Below are 19,353 nucleotides of genomic sequence, written 5' to 3'. Positions count from 1 at the left end.
AGGAGCTCAGCATTGCTGCCTGGGGGAGGCAGCAGCAGCATGCCTGATGCAGGGTGACATTGAGCCTCACAGTGGCATTGAAGTGCTCTGAAGTTCAATTCTCTGTTTCCATTTATACTTTGCTTTCCTTGGCCAACTGAGTATTCATAACAGGGATCACACTGAAGAACAAAGTCCTAGTAGAACAGATATCACATTCCACATCAACTCAATACACATGGATTTCTGCATAATTGATCATTTTATTGGAATCTGTTAAAAGATGTTTGTTCAGATCACCTGTTCAGCAGGCAGTTATGCTGCTTCTGTTTACTGCATACATACTGAGCAAGTCTCCAAGCAATACATAAATATTGTCTGACCCCATACTTAAGTATCTTTACTACAAAAAGCAGCTTCTCCTCAATAAAAGTTGTATCCATGGGACCAATGTGCATTTCTTCTAGCTATGACTTGTACCAAATCCGTATCAACAATCGTAGGTTAAATACATCAATGCATGTTAATAGAGCTTTAACAGTAAAAAAAAAAAAGTAAGAAAGTTAAATACTGCAACAGCTGAGATACATACTGCATTTGAATGATAGAACATAGTCTATTGACCTAGTTAATGACACAGTCACCAAAACACAACATACAGAAGCAATGTCAACTGCCAGTACTTGTCTAAGCATTTCAGAGTTTCCCTTTTCCCTTCAAATAAAGAAGGGTTGTGTACATCTCAAATGTGAACTTAGGCATCATTAACCTTACAGCAATATCGATGCTGATAATTAAGGTCAGGTAGAGACATACTAAAGCTGCAGGCCACTGAGTACACACAGCATTTGTGAGTTTGAGGAGCCAATGTTTACTATAGCACAGGTTCATTGTCCAAACTAAGTGCACCCTATGGACAGTACAGTAGCATTAATTGGCAAGACATATTTAGTACAAAATGCCACTTTAGAAACTTAGCATACTTCAGTTAAGTGTTGATTTAACTAACTATGATGAGGGCTAGGAAGGTATTTTAACTGAAACACCTTGGTAAAGTGAAATAAGCTGACCTATCATTGTTCTCTAGAACTCAGGAATAAAGTTAGATGTGTTCTCTCAGTCATCAAGGACTAGTATTTCAGCAGGCATTTCAGGTTTTAACCTAAGGGCAGGTTAAATAAGTCTGTACACAATGCAACATACCTCAAATAGATGCAATGATGACCAATTAGCTGTCAGTCTCTACTTTTACCATTACAAGCCCAACAATTTTGGCACACAACTACAGCCAATCTTAAGTCCAAATTCAACCATTCCAAGTCAGAGAGACCCATTTCAGAGACTGCTCTGCAACACTATTCTGGACTGCAAAAACATGCATACACCAACTGCCCAGAAACACAGAACTAAAAGAAGTTGCTAGAAATAGCCACTGAACATACACATGCATGCCAGTCAGCTTCCCAATTAAACTGCTATTTACAAGCCATACTTCAAATTTTTTGTAATTTGTAGTTTTTCACCCAACTTATACATATGAGTTCAAGTGAAGGACATGTATTGTGACCTTTTGAAATATCCAAAGTGAAAATGAGTGCAAGTTACAAAGCTACATAAGAGGTTAGCAATGATTTCCTGATCTTTTCAGGTGAAAAATTATTTAGTAGATAAGCAATCCCAGGGAGAGGTGGAGTCCGTGAAGGACATAACCTTTAGGAAAGCAAACACAGCCTTAACCAACATACTGACTTTTCAAAAAGTCTGAAAAGTTTCTTCATACTGAGAACTGAAGTCCTCCATGAAGTTATCTGCTATCTTGCTGCATGCTGTAATGTGTTATTGCCCTAGAAGTTGTGCAGAAAACCACAGCCAAGTATTAATGCACAAGAAATTTAGAAATTACCGTGCATAAGATATGATTAAACTGTAGCAGAATCTCAGGTATTGATTATGGCTTAGACCTGCCTTGAAAGTCAACACTTAGACAAATATCCTCACGTGAATGACATTGTCCATATGAAAGTGAGACAACTTTGTTACACTGAAGACTTACTTGGTTCAAGTGACCTTCTGCTTAGAAGAAAACAATAGACAATATATTCACAGATAACCATTACAAGAATTAGCCCTGTAAAAAATTCAACAATACTTTTTACTTATCTTTTCCTTAAGTGTATATATTTGCAGATATTTTATAAGCAAGCTGTTTCTTGAACAGCCAGATCTTTGATAGTTATTTCTTTATCCTACTTCCTCCCTCATCCAAATTTGACAAATTCAAGACACTGTTTTAGCAGCATGCATGAAATCAATAGTGCAAAGTTGTAATAAAAAACTCTTTTCCCAAGATAGGACATCCTCTTCAAGTTTTGTATTGGGTCAATAGCACTTCCCATGTTTTTAGATCTCTGGGGAAAGGCAGGAACAATAGATATGCTGAATCTAACAAATGAAAATTGTTTGCCAAAGGCTTTTTAAAATTATATTTTTGGGTGGATTTTTTTTTTTAATTTGCTGCTCATACTGGCCCTTATTACAACTTCAGTAACTAGTTCACTGCACTAAATTCACAATTCCTCATTTTGATATGCACCTATAACATGTGAATTGAACTGCACCACAATAATTGTAATGTCATCTCTATACATTCGAGCCAGCTCTTCTGGAAGACTAAGCATCTTGGACAGTCGCTCATGATCCACAGTCCCAAACTCATTGTTACCCACAGCATGACGTATCAGGTGAGTTGCTGCATTCTGATCTTCGAATACTGAAGAGATTCTTGCTCTCCTTTCTGTTAACAGACCATGCATCTGTCCCAAAGTTACCTTATAGCCACCAACAGCTATTGGCTGTTGGTGGTGAACACCAGTGAGATACTCCCCCACAATTCTAGCCACATCTTGCCTGTGCATTGTCTCCCACAGCCCATCCGTGGCCAAAACCAGGAATTTATCCTGTGGCCGTAACCTGTGATGTATGACTTCTGGCTCAGCTGTGAGGTATGGGGGAGTGTAATAGTTTGGAGGAATAAACTTTGTATATTCATTGTCATTCAGCTGATCTGGGCCTGATTCCACTACTCTCTTCTGCAGTTCAATACTCCATTTAAACTTCACATCACCAAAAGCTCTGAAAGGCATCAAGAGACCCAAGAGACGATCTTGTTTCACAAGACTTTTCTCTTCAGACTTCGGATGCTCCATTTTCACACGTTCCACTTCATGTTCATTCTGTGCGTTGTGGTCATAGGACAAATTAACTGCAGACCAAGATCCATCTTCTTCCTGAACACCAAGCATTGCTCTGCTGTCACCTGTGTTAGCAACGTGCAAGTCGACACCATCCACATGGGCTACACAGGCAGTTGAGCCAGAAAATGCTACTCGCAGTACTAGGTAGTTGAGAAAAGAATTTGGATCTCCTACTTGAGCTTCCAAAGAAATATCATTATCAAGCCTCTTAAAGGCATTAATTAAAGCTTCTCTCACATCAGTAGTCTCTCCACTGTTGAGATCAATCAGCTCCTGCCAGTAAGTTCTTAGGCTGTTGAAGTAAAGCTTGGAAGCCTCTTTGCTAAAATAATCATTGGGATGCTTGTGCCACTGTAAAATGGGCAAAAGAGCTCTGCCATTCTCCACAGCATTTTCTATTTCAAGTAAAGTTTCATGAGGTAACAAAGAGACAGCAATGTAGTAAAACAGTCTTTCACTGACAGCTTGAGCACAAGCACAGCCTGCATGGCCATCAAACACACCCAGAAGCATCCCTCTTGTCTGTAAACAAGTGGCAGCACTCCTCCGGTCCTCTATCGGAGCATTAGCAGGCAACTGGTTGCTGTCGAAGCCAAGAACAGAACTTACATTTTTACCATCAAATTCTGGGACTTTGAAACTGTATTCGTTTGCCTTCAGGATGCTGTTGACCTGTGGAGGGGTGAGGTAAAACCTCTGCGGAGTAGAAGCATAATCCCTTGCGTGAATAAAGTGATTAAAGTGCTCCTTTGGCCTGTAAAGTGCTGCAAATTTCTTCTGCGGTGCGTATCTGAAGTGACTGTGAGCAAAATGAGATGACAAACAACACAGATGTTTATGGTGGCAGTAGCACGCAGTACTGCCTATCCTGCTAATCTCACAGTTACGGATCAATGGGAACAGATGAGCTGGTGCTGGCATGGCATCAGACAACAATGGCAGCCTGGAGCTTCGGACTGGAATTGCTGAAAGACAAGAGAACAACTATGCTTAGCGGGACAGCTAAGAGACTTTTTTTCTCCCCAGAATTCTGTGTTAAGATGTTTACAGCTCCTAACCAAGTTGTTTATTATATGGAGTTCATAGCTTCAAAGGACTTGATAAAGAAAGGCACTGCAAGGTGCTCGTTTACAGACACTACCTGGGGCTGTAACAAAAAAACTAAACCATACTTCAGCACAGGTATTTTAGGTCTTGTACCCACTCAGGAGGCAGGCAGGAAGTGAAAGCATCACCCAGACAGTCAATGAACCTTCAAACAACTTAGCACAATAGTTAGCACGGAGCACTCTACAGAATTGCCACAGGACTATCACAGCTATTTGCTTTCCTGGTGATTTCATAGCTGACAGAGACAGATGTGGCACACAAGGAAGAAAACTTTCTGTACGGCTGAAGAAGAGAAAGCATCCAACAGGCAGACTTAAACAACTGAGATGACATACAATGGAGATTGTTTAGACAGCAGAAGCAAGAAGTAGGTGATAGAACTGATTTTCTTGATGCAATCACAAGTCAGTAGTGGGTTTTGCTTCTTTCCCCCCCTTTCACATGTAAAACTTCAAACTTGTGTTACATATACAAAACAGCCACAGCAATCTATGCAGCAATTTTCTAGTTTAACATGCATGTACAAAAGGTAGAAAGGAAATACAGCTTTCCAGTAGATATTCCACCCCAGTACATTTTAAGATTATAAAACACCTTGAAAAGCTACTCAATTGAAGGCCTATATGCAAATTGTTTGCTTCCATGACTGGAACAGAACCTTGCACAATACTCTACAGCTAGTTCATTAAGATAAACCACCAGTATCTGAAGATATATTCCACTGCTACTTGCCACACCTAAAAGCTTTCCTTATTTTTCACTTCCCTGAATAAAGAGTATGCTCGCATACTCTTTCTTGTCTCCATTTACATACCAAATCACAACATTAGTGAGAGTGCCTCTCAAAAGCCTTATTCACTGTGCCTCATTATCAGGAAGTCTTTTACAATGTAATACTTGAGAGACATCTCCAGTGTGGAGATGGAGTTGAACTGTGCCTTGTGTGAAGAACACACATTTAAGGCAAATTCAATTTTCTCTTTTATGATCAAGTTTCATCACAAAAGCTTTTTCTCAGAAGAGGCCATTAGAAGGCTTACTGCAGTCATAAGCACTAATCTATCAGCACAGCTAGATGTCAAATTGTTTTACTGAAGAAATGGATATTGCTGTGTAATGCAAGGTGCTTCAGTCTGTAAATGGATTTTTTTTTTTTAGCCAAGCAGGCATACCAGTACTTCAGAGGAGACCCAACCCCAATAAAATATGCAACAAGCCCCAACAGTCTAAAGGATCAAGCAATATAGGAGAAAATTAATTTTGCAATTTCTGTAGGCTTTCCATAGCTTCAGCCATGATTCTGATCACCTGGGCCAGCTGAGAAATGTCTGGACACATAGGAAGCTCCACCCCATTCTCCTTGTTTCAAGAAAGGGAAGCAAGCCATATTTTCCTCCAAGCTTGCTTGCTCTTTTTAAATAAACCAGAGTAGAGCCCGTTTCTCTGTTACAAGGCATCTAAGTGCTGAAAGCAGAGCACAATTCATGTTCCTGTCACTCCACTGATTCCCCAGTACTAACGAGTGACTGCTGTACATCCACAAAAACTCTCCTGAGTCTCCCACTGACAGCTGAAGATTGAAGTTTTCTGTTGTGCAGGTAGCAGGAAGAGCTCAGGCTGCAGTCCAGACGCCCAGGAGCAGTGAATTGGCTGAAGCTTCCAGATGCATACTGAATTTGTGGTAGCCATTTGCTTCTCCAGTCCAGGCTTCACATGCACACAGCATGACAGCAATAGTCTGCACAGCAATAGTCTGCACCTCCAAATATAGATTTTAAATTCTATTCACTGCCTTCTAATTATATAGGAGCTATTTTGGTAACAGTTATGTATATTTCTTCACGTGACATTTGGAAGCAACAATTTTGCTTCAGGTTCTATGGATGTGCCCGGCCTACAGCAGCACCTCAGCCTCAGCACTGCTCTCCCATCAGACTCCACCTGGATCAAGCTGTCCTCACTGCTCAGCATTTAAGTTCAGCGCTGACCCACAGTGGTGCCTCAACCGCTCAGTTTTTCTGCTTCATGATGAAGCAAAAATACAAATGCATTGCTGCTGTAACAGTTCTGCAGTGCAATCAGAGGATATTTTTCTGATTTTTAATCATTATCTTACCAAATGAAATCCAAGAGGAAGTAGTAAGAAGTTGGCCTCACATTTTCCACGGCTCATATCATTTACAGTAGGTCTATGCCAGCTTAAGAGATCACTCTGTTTCACATACCAGCTTCAATAATTCCAAGTTGATTAAGTAAATGCCTAACTCCAAGTGTCCAAACCTGAACTGAAATTAAAGTCTCTCCCACTTACCCCTACAACACAGCTGCCCCAAACATTCCACCTGCCCTTTAAATAATTAAGATCCCAACATCACCATGGCTGATCAAAAGACAGCAGAGAGGAAAAAGAAGTCATACAGTTCAATCAAGATTTGTCAAGATATTACAATCAATCCAGTGTAAATTCCTCTCCAAGCCCAGAGCAGGGTACAAGCACTATTTTTCAAGCTGTAAATACAATATGACCAATAACAAGTCAGATGATCACCTTAAGAGGTTTTGTAGTGCTACACTAAAAAAAATAGAAAAATGGTCCACCTTTCTTTAATAAAGGCTCATTATAGCCATACTGTTAGGGCTATTGGCACTGCACAGACAGGCTCCTCCGAAACACTGTGCCAAAGACACCCATGGTTCAGGTAAAAACACTCACTCAGGTGCCTTTCCTACACCTGACAGACCTGAATGAGCCAGCTGGAGAAGACGGGGAGGAGGAATAAGAAGCATTCAACACAAGCAGCACCGTTAATCCTTCCCTCCGGCCCTAGTCCTCAGATACAGCCCAGCCTGGCAGCCCCTGCCCCGGGTCCCATCCGACCCCCGAGCCCGTCGCTCCGCGAAGGGAGATACATACCGATCCGCCTGGGCCCAGGACACACACACATTCTCCTGTCACAACATGAAGCCGCCAACATCCACAAAGCAGAAGCCCGGGGGGCGGGGGGAGAAGCAAGGCAGAGAGTTTGTTAGAGAAGACGTAGAGCTCCGGCACGGAGGTGGGACAGCAGACAGGAGGAGACAAGCACACACAGCCCTTCTGCGGGCGCACGGCGCCGCTGCTGCCGCTCTCCCAGCGATGGGACCGAGCCAGCTCCGCAGGGGCCGCCCGAACCCGCGGCCCGGGCAGCGAGCCCCGCCGGCCCCGCTCTCCCTTCCGGCAGGGCGACGGGCAGGGCCCGCTGTGGCTGCGCGCCGCCGCGGCGGGGACCGCCGTCCGCTCAGGCGCTGCGCGGCCCCGACATGGCCGCCCCTCCCCAGCCGCCCGCCCGCCTCCGGCACGACCACCTCCTCCTCCCTCCGCCCGTCCCGGGCACAGACCTGGGCCTTTCCCGGGCGGCTCAGGGAGACGGGTGGAAGGACCGTGCGGCACAGGAAGGGAAGCGGGTGGAAGGACAGGACCGCGCCGCCCCGAACGCACCCACCACCCCCAAACCCCCCGACAGCCGCCGCCTCACGCCCGCCGCCGCCGCGCCTTTATAAAGGGCCCTGCGGCGCGCGGCGCGCCGCCCATTGGCTGCCGAGGAGGGCAAGGCGGGCACGTGACGCGGAGGCTGAGGGAGCGCGCGGAGGGCGGGGGAGAAGGAGGGGGCGGCGCGTGCGCGCGCACCGCGCAGGGGCGGGAGGGCGGCGGCGCGCGCGGTGTCCGGGCCCCGCCCCCGGGGTCCGTGAGGGCGGGGAGCGGGAGCGGGAACGGGAACGGGAACGGGAACGGGAACGGGAATGGGAATGGGAATGGGAATGGGAATGGGAACGGGGCGGTTTGCCCTGGAATGTCCGGGAAGTGCCTTTAACAGGTACGAGGCACGTTAGCTCAGCAAGAGACCGCTAAAGTCTGTCCCCTAAGCCGGGGACCTCTCTGCCCTGGGAAAGCCCCTCACACCGCTTTGGTCAGAGGTCAGTCACACAACTTCTGACTGTTGTGGAGACCCAGTACGGGGAAATGTATGCATTTTGTAGCGTGTATTGCCATTTACTCTGAATTCCTTTTAAAGAGTGGTGCTTTTTGGGGTTTGTTCCCCCCTTGAAATGTTCGAGTTGACTTGCAGTCACAAAGCTCGGTAACTCCGCAAGACACCACTGAAGCTTGTGCTGAAACATGGGGGGCTATGTTTGGGTTTGTGGGATCTTTTTCTTTATTTTTTTTCCTTTTCGGTTTTTTTTTTGGTTTTTTTTTTTTGTTTTTTTTTTTTGTTTTGTTTGTTTGTTTGTTTAATTAATTTGCCCCGTGATGGTTTGTCCTCTCCAGAATCCCTCGAGGCCGAGCAGCTGCCGTGCAATGACGAAGGGCCCTCTCTGCCCTGGCACCGCCACATTGCTGCCCTCACTACCAGCGAGGAATGGTTTGAGGGCAGTGGCTACGAAGAAGGAGGAGCCCTTCCCCAGAAGGGCGACATATGTGTTCCTGCTGGTGCAGCAGCAGCAGCAGCAGCCGCCTCCCCTCCCTCCTCTCCCTCCCCTCTCTTAGTTACTGTCCTGTCCCTGTTCCACATCTCTAGGGCAACCCTCAATTTTGCGTGTTCTTCTGAGGTACTCTGATCCAGGCTTACTCTTCATGTACATTCCTGAATATGGAAAGTATCTAAGTTCCACAGTATTTTGATTTCTTTGATTATCTCTCTGTTTACAGGTGCCTGTGCTCTCATGCCTTACAATTTTTCAGGGTGTCTGGGATGCCCACTTTGCTGTGTGTTGTTGGCAGCAGATGTTAGCAAGCCTTGGGGTGTTGCAATTAGCATTCCCTCAGCAGCTGTAATAAAACATACATTTTTGACTATACTTAGATTTTTACTCAGTTGGTAGGATATGAACAGCTGTGCACCAAAACCATGAGAAGAAACAGAGGAAAATCTGCACTTAGTGCCCAGAAGACTCAAGAGCTCTGCTTGAAATGTAAGAGTATGGAAAGTACTGCCCTGTGACCCTCTGTGTGAAAATCAGCTAGAAAGATAAAATGAAGGCATCCTTAGAAATGCAAGTCTTTCATGGTAGTAGTTGAAAACACAGAGTATTAGAATTTTAATACATTGGTGTTCTGGATGACTTTTGAGACATGGTATGCCATTCTGGATAAACATTCTTCTCTTTGAGGCTTATTTTAAAAGTGAAAAAAAAAGGTATCTGACAGACACCATTATACATTGAAAACTTCATTAAACAGCATGAAAAACAAATTATTTGCATTCCTTTTTAATGGCAGCATATGGCTAAAAATAGATTGCCAGCATGTGCTGAAATAACAACCATTTACATAATTTTCTACTTGCAGCAAGAGTGACTGTAAGGCCCCCAAGTTTAGAAATTTTCTTGCAGACTGTGTAAAGGTGCACTATCAAGCCACCTTCTTAGCTTGGCAGAAGGAAGGAGGCTGTGGGAAGACAGACCTCTCTCTGCCTGGGTGAGTTTGAGTCACTGTTCTAGGAGCAGATACACAGAAATGGATTGGGACCAAGTCACCACTGACCACCCAATATTCCTCTAAGTGAGGAGCTTGTAGAATAGCTCATGTATGACTTTCACAGAGAATGTTGCTGTCTAGAGTTGCCTACCTAGAAAAAAAAAATCCACAAAATAGCATTTAGCACTTTTGGTCTTCAGAACATCTTGTGCTCATTAGTTCAATTCTCTGTAATTTGCTGTGAAATTGAAAGGTTAGTGATAAACAGCTCCCTGTTTATTGATTTAATTATCCTTTTTTTCCTGATTTAAGGCCAGGAGAGGAGCTGCTTTTAGAGCTGGTCTTGGAATCTGTAGCTCCCTGTCTCACAGTATCCTATTGGTATATCTGAACATTAGACAAAATTTGAATTTTAAAATAATGAGAAAAGATATGTGGTCTTAGCAGCCACATATAAATCCCACCAATTAGAGACAAAATGCTAAAATTTGGCTGGCATTTTGCTCCTTGAGCTAATGTGAGTTTGCTGGTGTGCTGCCAGAAGTTGGATGTTGCAATTTAACTGGAAAGTTAGATTTTCCTTCTCTTCATCATGCTGCTGCCAAGACTTTTTTGTGCAACTTTGAGTCCATTTTTGCTGATTCTAAAGAACAAAAAATATTCTAATGAATAAAAACATATTGTTCCACATTTAACATTTTACACCAGAGAGTGATGGAAAAGCAATTATTACTTGTAACTACTTCAAGGTATGCAAAGTCTCCCTGTTTCCCTGGATGAAAGAATTATCAACAGAGTGTAACAAGAGACATCAGTTCTTGTTTTAATGTGCCTGTTGCCAGCAGTGGCTAATTCTGCACTGCAGAACCAACAGGCAGCTATGCATTATCACTGCAGCTAAAGTGCTGCAGTACTTACCCTAATGCACTTTTCCAGAGAAACCCATTTCCAGAGAAACCCATTTCCAGAAACTCTTACAGATCGTCAAAATCCATTTTCGTTTGAAATCAAGTGTTTGCAATAACCTTCTAGTTTAAATAGGTTCTTGTGCCTGATGTATAAATATTTTATTGATTAATTTTTATTGACTCATTTTTACTGAAAGCCAGTTCAGGAGCACAGGATAATATTTCACCTGTTTTTATATCCCTTGACTGCTTATGACACCCTTGCACACAATGTTACAGAAATGCCCTGTTGCTCCTGTGCTTGTTGAAAAGAGCAGTTGCCCATAAAACCTGTCTTAAAACTGAGTGCACGGATCAAACACTTCCACTTGGCAGGCTGCCATACCGACCTGGAGCAGGAAAAAGGGCAGAAGAATCATGTAAGTTTTGGGAGCAGAAAGAAAAGCCTAACAAGGGAGAAAATAAGAGAGACAAAAAAGCCAGGTATGGAATAAACAGGAAGGAATGGACAGGACTGAACTGTGTTCTTTCCTGTCCTGACAGCATTACAGAAGCAATGACAGCAATCGAAGTTTGCCGTTCCACAGAGCAGCAATTTATTTTTAGCAGAAATCAGGAGCATTATGTGGCAAAAATGAATGTGTTAGCAGAGCCCAGAGCAGATGGAGTACCTGCAGACAGCGGTGGGCCGTGCTCTTCAGGCTGCTTCAAAGGGAGGGTTTGGTTGTACGTGCAAGTGTTCAGTGCCCTCGCAGGGAGTGGCTGCCGTGGGTGGTGCATCTGTCCTGCCTCAGCACGGCTGGGCTCCTGAGGACAGCCAACGTTTCTGGAGTTTTACAATGAGCCCTGCAAAAGGTGATTTTTAAAGAGCGTTTCAGAGTATCAACTTCAGAGTAAGCCAGCAGCACTGAGCCACATGATTGCTCTCTTCCCTGCCCTTTCTAAAGGCAATCCAATGGCGAATCACAGACGACTGCTTTCAATGGGTATTTTGCTGTCACTGTGGGATTCATGGATAGTTTAATTTATTTTGTCTCCTCTGGAGGCCCTTTGTATCTTAACTCTTAATTCCTTTCTGAATTGAAGCAATGGGTCTGACTCATTGAGCAATTCAGATCCAACTTCCTAGACTCAGAGTGTAATTGAGGTCAGACAGGACCTGCTGAAAGCAGGGCCACCTTCAAAGCTAGATCAGGTTGTTCAGAGACTTGGTCAGTCCTGTTTTGGACATCTTTGAGGACTGAGGTTCTTCAGTCTGTCTGGGCCCCAGCTCCAATACTTCACCACTTACATTTTGAAGATTTTTAATTTTTAGTTAAATAGAATCTTCCATGTTAAGCTTGTATCTGTTGCCTCTTGCCCCTCAGGACTTGTTTGTACCATCCTATATTTTGATTCCCATCTCATTAGCAGAGAATTAAATGCATTTTTTTCATTTTGTAGTAGTTGTGCACTAGTTTGCACTCTTCACCTGGGCTGGTTTTTCAGAATCTGGTGTCCATTTTGGGGAATACAGCATTCTGACAGCTTGATGAAGTGAAGGAAATTCTGTAGAAAAATAATTTTTTGGCCAGCTTCAAGAATCCTAGTTAGGACATTCTCAGTGTCTGACTATGAGGAAGTAGTTTCAGGATATCATGAAGCTTGACCTAGCAATTACTGTGTTTCTGAAGGGTCTGATCCCTTTTCCAGCTGTAGTTCATCATGTGCATTTTTCATATTTCTTTGTTACAGTCATTTTCAAAAGTAACTACATTTGCAGTTATAATGGCTGTCATGCAAATGATTCAATAGGCTTCAGGGGAAATAGTGGAGATTAAAATTGGGAGGGGAATCTGCTTGCATTTTTCCATGCAGAGAATACTTACACTTTTCAACAGATGAAATATTGTTTCCCTAATGCTGCTGGAACAATGATATCCTGGGTTCATTTTATCGGATATAATGCCCTGAAATAAAAGATTGCTCAGATGCTGGTAATTGAATACAGCCTTTTGTCTTTACTTGAGGTCACTGGAGTCAAGAGATGGAAGCTGATGGTTGGTCTGTAGAAACAGCTGGCTTGATTTGAGATCTTTCTATGCAAATGTGAATGTTAAATTAGTAATTTCTCCAGCAACCAATGCCAACTATTAGAAGTATGGGTGTTATTGTCTTAGTATGAAGGGGTACTTTGAAGTGAAAAGTAGTTATGGAAGATATAATTAGAAATTTCAATTTAGAACCAAGAGTAGTCTCTGAACCAATTTCTTAGGTGTCTTGGGGCCCAGGGTTAGATCACTTGTAACAAGGAAGTTTAGAAAGAATACTGAAGCAACCTCCTTCTCATTCCTCTTTGTCTTTCTCAGTTTATCCTTACCTAAATGCTGGGAAAATAAGACCTTGTACCCCTTGGGGTTTGTATTTGACCAAAAAAATAAGCATTTGTGTTTTTTTTTTTTTTTCTGTAGAAAAAGGATGAGTTAGTTAGGTTACTGGTTTCCTTAGCTAATAAATAGACTTATTATCTCAAGTGACCCCATCTACAAAAATATTTACCATTTGCTTTATACTATATGTTTAATTTATATTTTTAACAACAAACCAAACATGTATTTGTTCTAACCTCTTCCCTTCCCTGACTAGATCCTGTATTCTGTTCTTCCAGGCAGGTGTCTCAGGCAGAAGGCTACAGAGTCTCATTTGCTGCCTCTGAGCCAGGAGTGGTGGATTCCTGTGTGAGTGCCCAGTCCTCACTGCACGGTAAGGCATTGCCCTCACCTCAGCTGACCTGCAGCCAGACAGTAACAGGACTCCCTGGAAAAAGAGGCAGTGTGGAATGAATGTGACAATTGTACCAGCCTGTTACAGTTAAAAGCTTTAGCCATTAGGCTGTTATATGGTAAGATAGGAACAGGGAGAAGGAGCAACACTGTGTCTTACAAGTGGATCTGGAGCTTTGTTTATGGTATTCAGGAACTGGAGGCAGCCAATTCCCTTTGAGAGATCCTAGCCATTTCAGCAGAGCAAAGCTGTGCTCCTGTGCCAGACTTTTAATCAAAAGAGAAGGCCTGACTGTGATCATTTCCAGCAGGCCTGCTTTAGGGGTGCCTTTCTTCTCCTGAGGAATTTTTATAAGGTCATTTAGAGATCCCCATTCTAATTTTGCCCTGCATTGGCACTGGGGTGCTTTCCTTGAATCTGGATTCCAGCCCAGGGCTGGATTTAGCTTGCAAGTCTGAATAACCTGCATATTCAGTTGCACAGGTCAATGATGCCCCTGTGGCAGAGGCCAGGGAGGTGGTGCAAGATCACATGTTCCCCCAGAGATGGGCTGTGCCTCTGAGGAACCTCTGTGAAGATCTAGGAGCATTGGGAGGGCACTCAGTAAGCACAAGATGACTGCTACCCTGCTGCTTCTCTGGAGCTCAGGACCCATGTTTCCTGCAAACCTTCAGGGCTTACAAGTTAGCAGTGCAGGCACCTTATTCCTTCCTCATGGTCATTGTACTCACTGTGTTTCAAATGCCCTGGAGCAAGTCCAGATTGCAAGCTAAGTGTTTTAGAGCAGTATTTTAAGAAGAAGGATTATTTTTTCTATTAGTGTTGACTTTAAACACTAGAGAAAACACCAGCTACATGAGGCTGTTTCTTTGAAACTTCTTTGAACTTTGGATGCATCTCTGCAGCCTGCAGCCTTGTGTAACTGCAGAGGTTTGTTCAATTTGTCTGGATGTTATATAAGCTGTCTTTTATTTTCCTTTTGCTTGTGATCATGTTATGTAGGCTGCCTTCTTAAATTTCAGGAACCCTAAGGCAGCCTGAGTCATATGTATGAGGCTCTTTTTTGCACTGTTGTGTAAGGTAGTGAATTGCAAAGGTCATGGGAATGAGTTATTTAAAAACTGAAACATGCTGGGCTCTATCCAGCTCAGAATAGATGAGCTCAGAAAGGCATTTGCGTTTTAAATTACAGTTTGGGTTATCAAGGACTGATTCACCTAACTCACTATTTCAGTTTCCTTAGCAAATTGCTGTAGCACACAATATTTTTGTTTCTTTTAAATGTGTTGCTGATATAACCATGCATTCCCATGAGATAATGAATAAAATATTTACTTTCAATACTAGAAAACAAATGCATTCACAAATATTGTCATCATAGGCACAATCTTCACACTCATTCATTTTCAGTGCTCACAGCAATTAATCTCCCTTACCATTTGATCCCAATGGAAGATTCATGTTCAAAGTGCACAGAGGGCTTTGATCTACCCAGTGAACAACTGGATTGTGATGTGCCACTGTGCCCTTGTGTAAACTGCCTCACTCATAGCAATGCCATGCAGGTTAAAGGTACAAGAACAGATAACCCTGGAGTCTCTAGGGCAGATCACTCTGTTTCTGTTCACTCTGTCTACTGTCATGTTTAAGCCATCCAACTGTACCCTCATTTATAGAAAGACCTTTCTTGCTTCCTATTTCATGTCCCCTCTGAGGCACTCCAAGTCACCACCCATAAAAAAGTGTATCCAGCCATACTTTAACGTGAAGTGCTCTGAACTCTCCCAAAAGCACTTTTCAACTTGGATAATTTCACAGAGTAGTTCAGGGCATGACTCCACCAACTGCTCAGCACACAGAGAAGGGCAGGCAGCAGTCGCTGGCAGCAGGGAAGGGCATTGCAGCGGGCCAGGGGAGCAGGAGGGAATACAAACCCACACCCTGGGAGTGATTTTTGTTCTCTCCATCAGCCTGTAGAGCTATCCCAGCATCATTTTGGCCATTTGCAAAATTCATGTGTGCAATTGTAATTTACTTCCCTTTTCATGCACCAAAATGTAATCAACTTGTGATCACGTCAACTCTTGATGAAAATAGTAAGAAAAAGTTATGTGCTGAGAGAAAAAGTACATTAAATTGGTTTGGCATGAGGAAGCAGTTAAATTACTCTGGTTACTGAAACCCAAACCAGTACAACCCCCCTCCCCCAAATACTGCACCAATATAGCAAAATTAAGTAATAGCATGTCCCCATATAGGCTTGCAATGCAGTGTACTGGTAAATTATACAGACAGAAACTGGTTAACCCAGGAATTGTGGAGTCATATATGTGCATGTAGGAGAGGGGAAAAAAAAACAGTTAAGAAAAAGGGCTAGAAATGCAAAGAGCACACTAAACTGAGTTCAGGGACATGATACTGAAGGGAAGGAGAACACTGGGGCAAAGGACTTCCTGGAAAGGGCTTGAATGTAAACACAGGTGAGCTCTTGCTGTTTGCCCGCATTTTGCTGTGTTCAGAAAAACAAGAACTTTTTAAATACAGGAATTGTACATGTGAGTCTATTGCATTATACCCAGCATCATTACTCAAGGTGATTGCTAGGAACAGGTAAAACAAAAGCTGGAATAAGGGAGGACAGGGTCTATGAAGTGTGAGGGTTTAAAGATGTTAACAAAAAAAACCCAAACAACATTCCAATTATTTTCCCGTATTCAAGTAATTCTGGTTTGTATTTGCATATATCAGTGGCTAAAATATATGAGTCACAGGGTGGGGTTTTTTTCTTGCATGTTACTAATGGACACCTTGCCCTGAGTCAAAAAGCAGTGCCTTAGGTTAATCCAGGAAACACTTCTCGAATCTGCCATCATGTGAAGACTGGAAACAAGCTCACTTTCTCCAGAAAAGAGCTATAAAACCAAGCAAGAGAAATTGCAAACAGAAAGTCTGTTCACTTGTCTAACACTGCTCTTAACCTCTTGGACTATCTTGGGTCGAGCAGCTGGAAGACAGCATGTTCTGTGGGCAGACAGCTCCTGGCAGGCAGTCAGTACAGCTGCGAACACCACACGCTGTGCCAAACATGAGTCTGTAATTTCTCTCCAATGGTCAGCTTTTTGAGGATAGCATTTAGTCATTTCCTGGGAAGACAAAGGGTGCCCATCAGAGCTAATGATACTTGCTCATGTGCTGCCATGTGGGAGGTGGCTATAAAGCACACTTGGAAAATGAGCACAACTGATTCAAAATCACAGCAACGGTGTTGATGCAGGAATTTGCTGCCAGGCAGTTCTCAGAATCCCTGCACCCTTTGTCAGACAAGGAGGCATTTTCTTCTGACTTACTTTTCTCAGCCATCTGAATAGGAGAGCAAATGTGCCTCAGGAGAAATAAGAAGTGTGTTAGTTTTCATTAACTTTTAATTTGAAGTCTGCATAACTGAATGAAACCACTGTAGTAATCTGGAAAGGGTATCTGAAAGCCCTGTTGAATCAGAGATAATTCCTCCCTTCTCTCTGAAAAGTACATATTTAAAAGGTGCTTTGTTTGGAGGCACAGTATCCCTGCCAGTATTTGCAAAGAACTCAAACAGTGGGAGCAGCTCTAGAAAGTCATTTCAGGCTGCTGCAGCATTCCCAGGGCTGTAGTAAAGGTCAGTGTGTGTGTGTCCTTCAGCCATGTGGAGTTTTGATTAGCAAATCTGCGTCGTTGACAACTCTGGACTGTTTCCAGACAGCGAAAATCAGGGCTCCCACATGCACAAGAAGCGCACTCCCTGTGCCCAGCTTGTGCTCAAAGGCATAGGACTTGCTGCACAGTGTTCAGCCTGTAACACATACTGCAGCAAGGCTCACAGCCAAACATTCCAATCATGTCATAAAGAAAAGTTTTAAAATGTTGCTTTGCTGATAGGTCTTTCTTTAAAAAAAAAAAAAAGTTTCAAAGAAAGCTTAAGGGGAAAGGGACTATAGCATAACTGAGTTGTTTCCCACACTGTACCATTTTCCATAGTTGTTCCTTACGGCCATCTTTACAGCACTCACAGTGCAGACCATCATGTTTTCATGATTTCTTGCAATTGTAATTCTGCCAATGCCTTGCCACCTGTACCTTTTGTTTTGTTACTGTGGCCAAGCCTGTTTGGTCTTGCTACCAAGGCCAAATCAGATGTAGTGTGATATTGGGAAGCCAGATGTCCCTGACCCTGCTGGGTTTCAGTGATAACTCTTGCCAGAAATGTGCCCATCCCTGTGAACTAGAAATGCCTTCTTTGTTGCATCCAAGCACCACTAATCAAACTTGTGTGGCCATGGATTAGCTTAAGTGTTTGTCAAACACGTGTATGGTACAGTTGCTCTACATGATGCACTGATATAGTGAACATTAAAATAAATACACCATCCAGAGCATTCTCTTGGATATCAATCAATAGCAAGCAAAGGATTGTTTTCACTGGCTGTCTCAAACCAAACACCTCTATTAAGAAAGGTTTGTTTGAAAATTTTTCTTTTTCATCCTTTTGCTTTATCTTCTGTCAGTTACTTTCTGTACCAGAAGAATAGAGAAAAATGCTGTATGAAGCAGAGATAAGCAGGCTTGTACCACATACCAGGGAGCAGCTGGTGAGTGAAATACTCCCTGACAGCCCAGAACATCAGGGGAGCTGGATGTGGAGAGGAAATGGGCTATATTGATCCATTTCTTCTGTTTTGTTTTGTTTTCTATTAATACCACACTACTCCTTTATTTGAGCTTACATATGGGGAGCACTGGGAACTGTGACAATGCAGCAAGTTGAGGCTGCTGATGCCACTGAAGGTGGGAAGCAAAAACACACATATAAGTGAGAGAAGAATTTGGCCCAGTGTCCCTTTTTGACTTTATATAACCCAGGAAAAGTAAAATACTGTTGCTGACAGTACCAGCTTTTGACAGTAATTGCACAGTAACAGGACTTTGTATTAGAATTTATGTTAATACTTAATTTTGTAGGTTTTTTCTTTTTGCCTGTTCTCTTTAAATGTATCTCCCTTAATGCTCGGCTACTCTGAAAAACCAAGTCCCTGTAGTCAACATGAACAGGCAATGAAGACATAATGTCAAATGATTTCTTCAAATACAAATTTCTTACAAAGTTTTGGTTTTTTGCTTTTTGGTGGTTTTTTTTTTTTTCATTTAAGTTCATGTCTTTGAAATGTTTGTAAGCTGGTGAGGTAGTGATTTATTCAAGCTTGCTAAGTGCGCTGTAGCAGGCACAAGGCCTGCAAGGCCCTGGCGAACAGAAGCCTGAGCTAGGAAATACCAAAGTCAGCATGACTAAGGATTTTAGAAGCCCCTCTCTTCCGCCTTCGGACCCTGTTATCTCTCTGTAGACTCATAGGCCACTTTTTCCCCTGACCCTTACTATTGGACAGTTTTCAATCCCCCTATAAGGTATAAAAACCCCTAGCCCTGCCCGGTTCGGCAGAGGAGAGCTGTCCCTGGACCCTTCGCGGAGACCCCAATAAAAGAACCCTGCGGAATCCACACAGCGCTGCTCTCTCTCTCTCTGCGTCTGCTGCGGCTATACCCAGGGTGACGGCCCCAGGCATGCTGAAAGAGCTGAAATCACTAATGAGCTGAGCTGCAAATCACTATAGCTGCCTGGGCTGCCTGAACCCCCGCTGGGCGATCCTGGACCCTCCGTGAGCTATCCTGGACAACCGGCCTCCCCGCTGGGCTTCTGCCCCCGGGGGCCATAGCTGGCGCTCCGAACATAGCGGACGCCCGAACAGCGGGGGGCCCCTGGGCCGACATCTGAACCGCCGTGATAGCCTGGCCGCGGAACTGAATGCCGGACCTGGCATTTCAGAGGAGCAGCATTTCTTCGTGAAATTGTCAC

General features: G+C 43.4%; 1 protein-coding gene and 1 long non-coding RNA gene across 7 annotated transcripts in view; one reads left to right on the top strand and one right to left on the bottom strand.

Annotated features, from left to right (window-relative positions):
- Positions 1-222: 222 nt before the first annotated feature.
- Positions 223-7,881, bottom strand: PDP1 (pyruvate dehydrogenase phosphatase catalytic subunit 1). 3 transcript variants are annotated; one of them, XM_064391669.1, is made up of 3 exons: positions 7,722-7,863; positions 7,258-7,292; positions 223-4,198 (listed from the first exon to the last, which is right to left on the bottom strand). In XM_064391669.1, the coding sequence occupies exons 2-3, from the start codon at positions 7,286-7,288 to the stop codon at positions 2,547-2,549; spliced, it is 1,683 nt and encodes a 560-aa protein (XP_064247739.1). In that variant the 5' UTR covers positions 7,289-7,292; positions 7,722-7,863; the 3' UTR covers positions 223-2,546. The 3 variants fall into 3 exon arrangements, with proteins under 3 accessions (XP_064247739.1, XP_064247747.1, XP_064247735.1); XM_064391677.1 differs by lacking the exon at positions 7,258-7,292 and having other exon boundaries at positions 7,722-7,881; XM_064391665.1 differs by lacking the exon at positions 7,722-7,863 and having other exon boundaries at positions 7,258-7,687.
- A 214-nt stretch (positions 7,882-8,095) lies between these two features.
- The window catches only part of LOC135282128 (uncharacterized), a 40,989-nt gene continuing 29,731 nt past the window's right edge, over positions 8,096-19,353 (top strand). For 2 of the 4 annotated variants that reach the window (XR_010348447.1, XR_010348444.1), the window contains exons 1-3: positions 8,096-8,297; positions 8,650-9,798; positions 13,354-13,448. This is a non-coding gene — a long non-coding RNA (uncharacterized LOC135282128). Of the gene's footprint in view, positions 8,298-8,649; positions 9,799-13,353; positions 17,387-19,353 lie in introns of those variants that run through there. The other 2 variants (XR_010348446.1, XR_010348448.1) reach the window with 2 other exon arrangements.

This window comes from Passer domesticus, chromosome 1, assembly GCF_036417665.1.
Source record: "Passer domesticus isolate bPasDom1 chromosome 1, bPasDom1.hap1, whole genome shotgun sequence".
Lineage (NCBI taxonomy): Eukaryota > Metazoa > Chordata > Aves > Passeriformes > Passeridae > Passer > Passer domesticus.
This window is presented reverse-complemented; position numbering and strand designations above follow the sequence as displayed.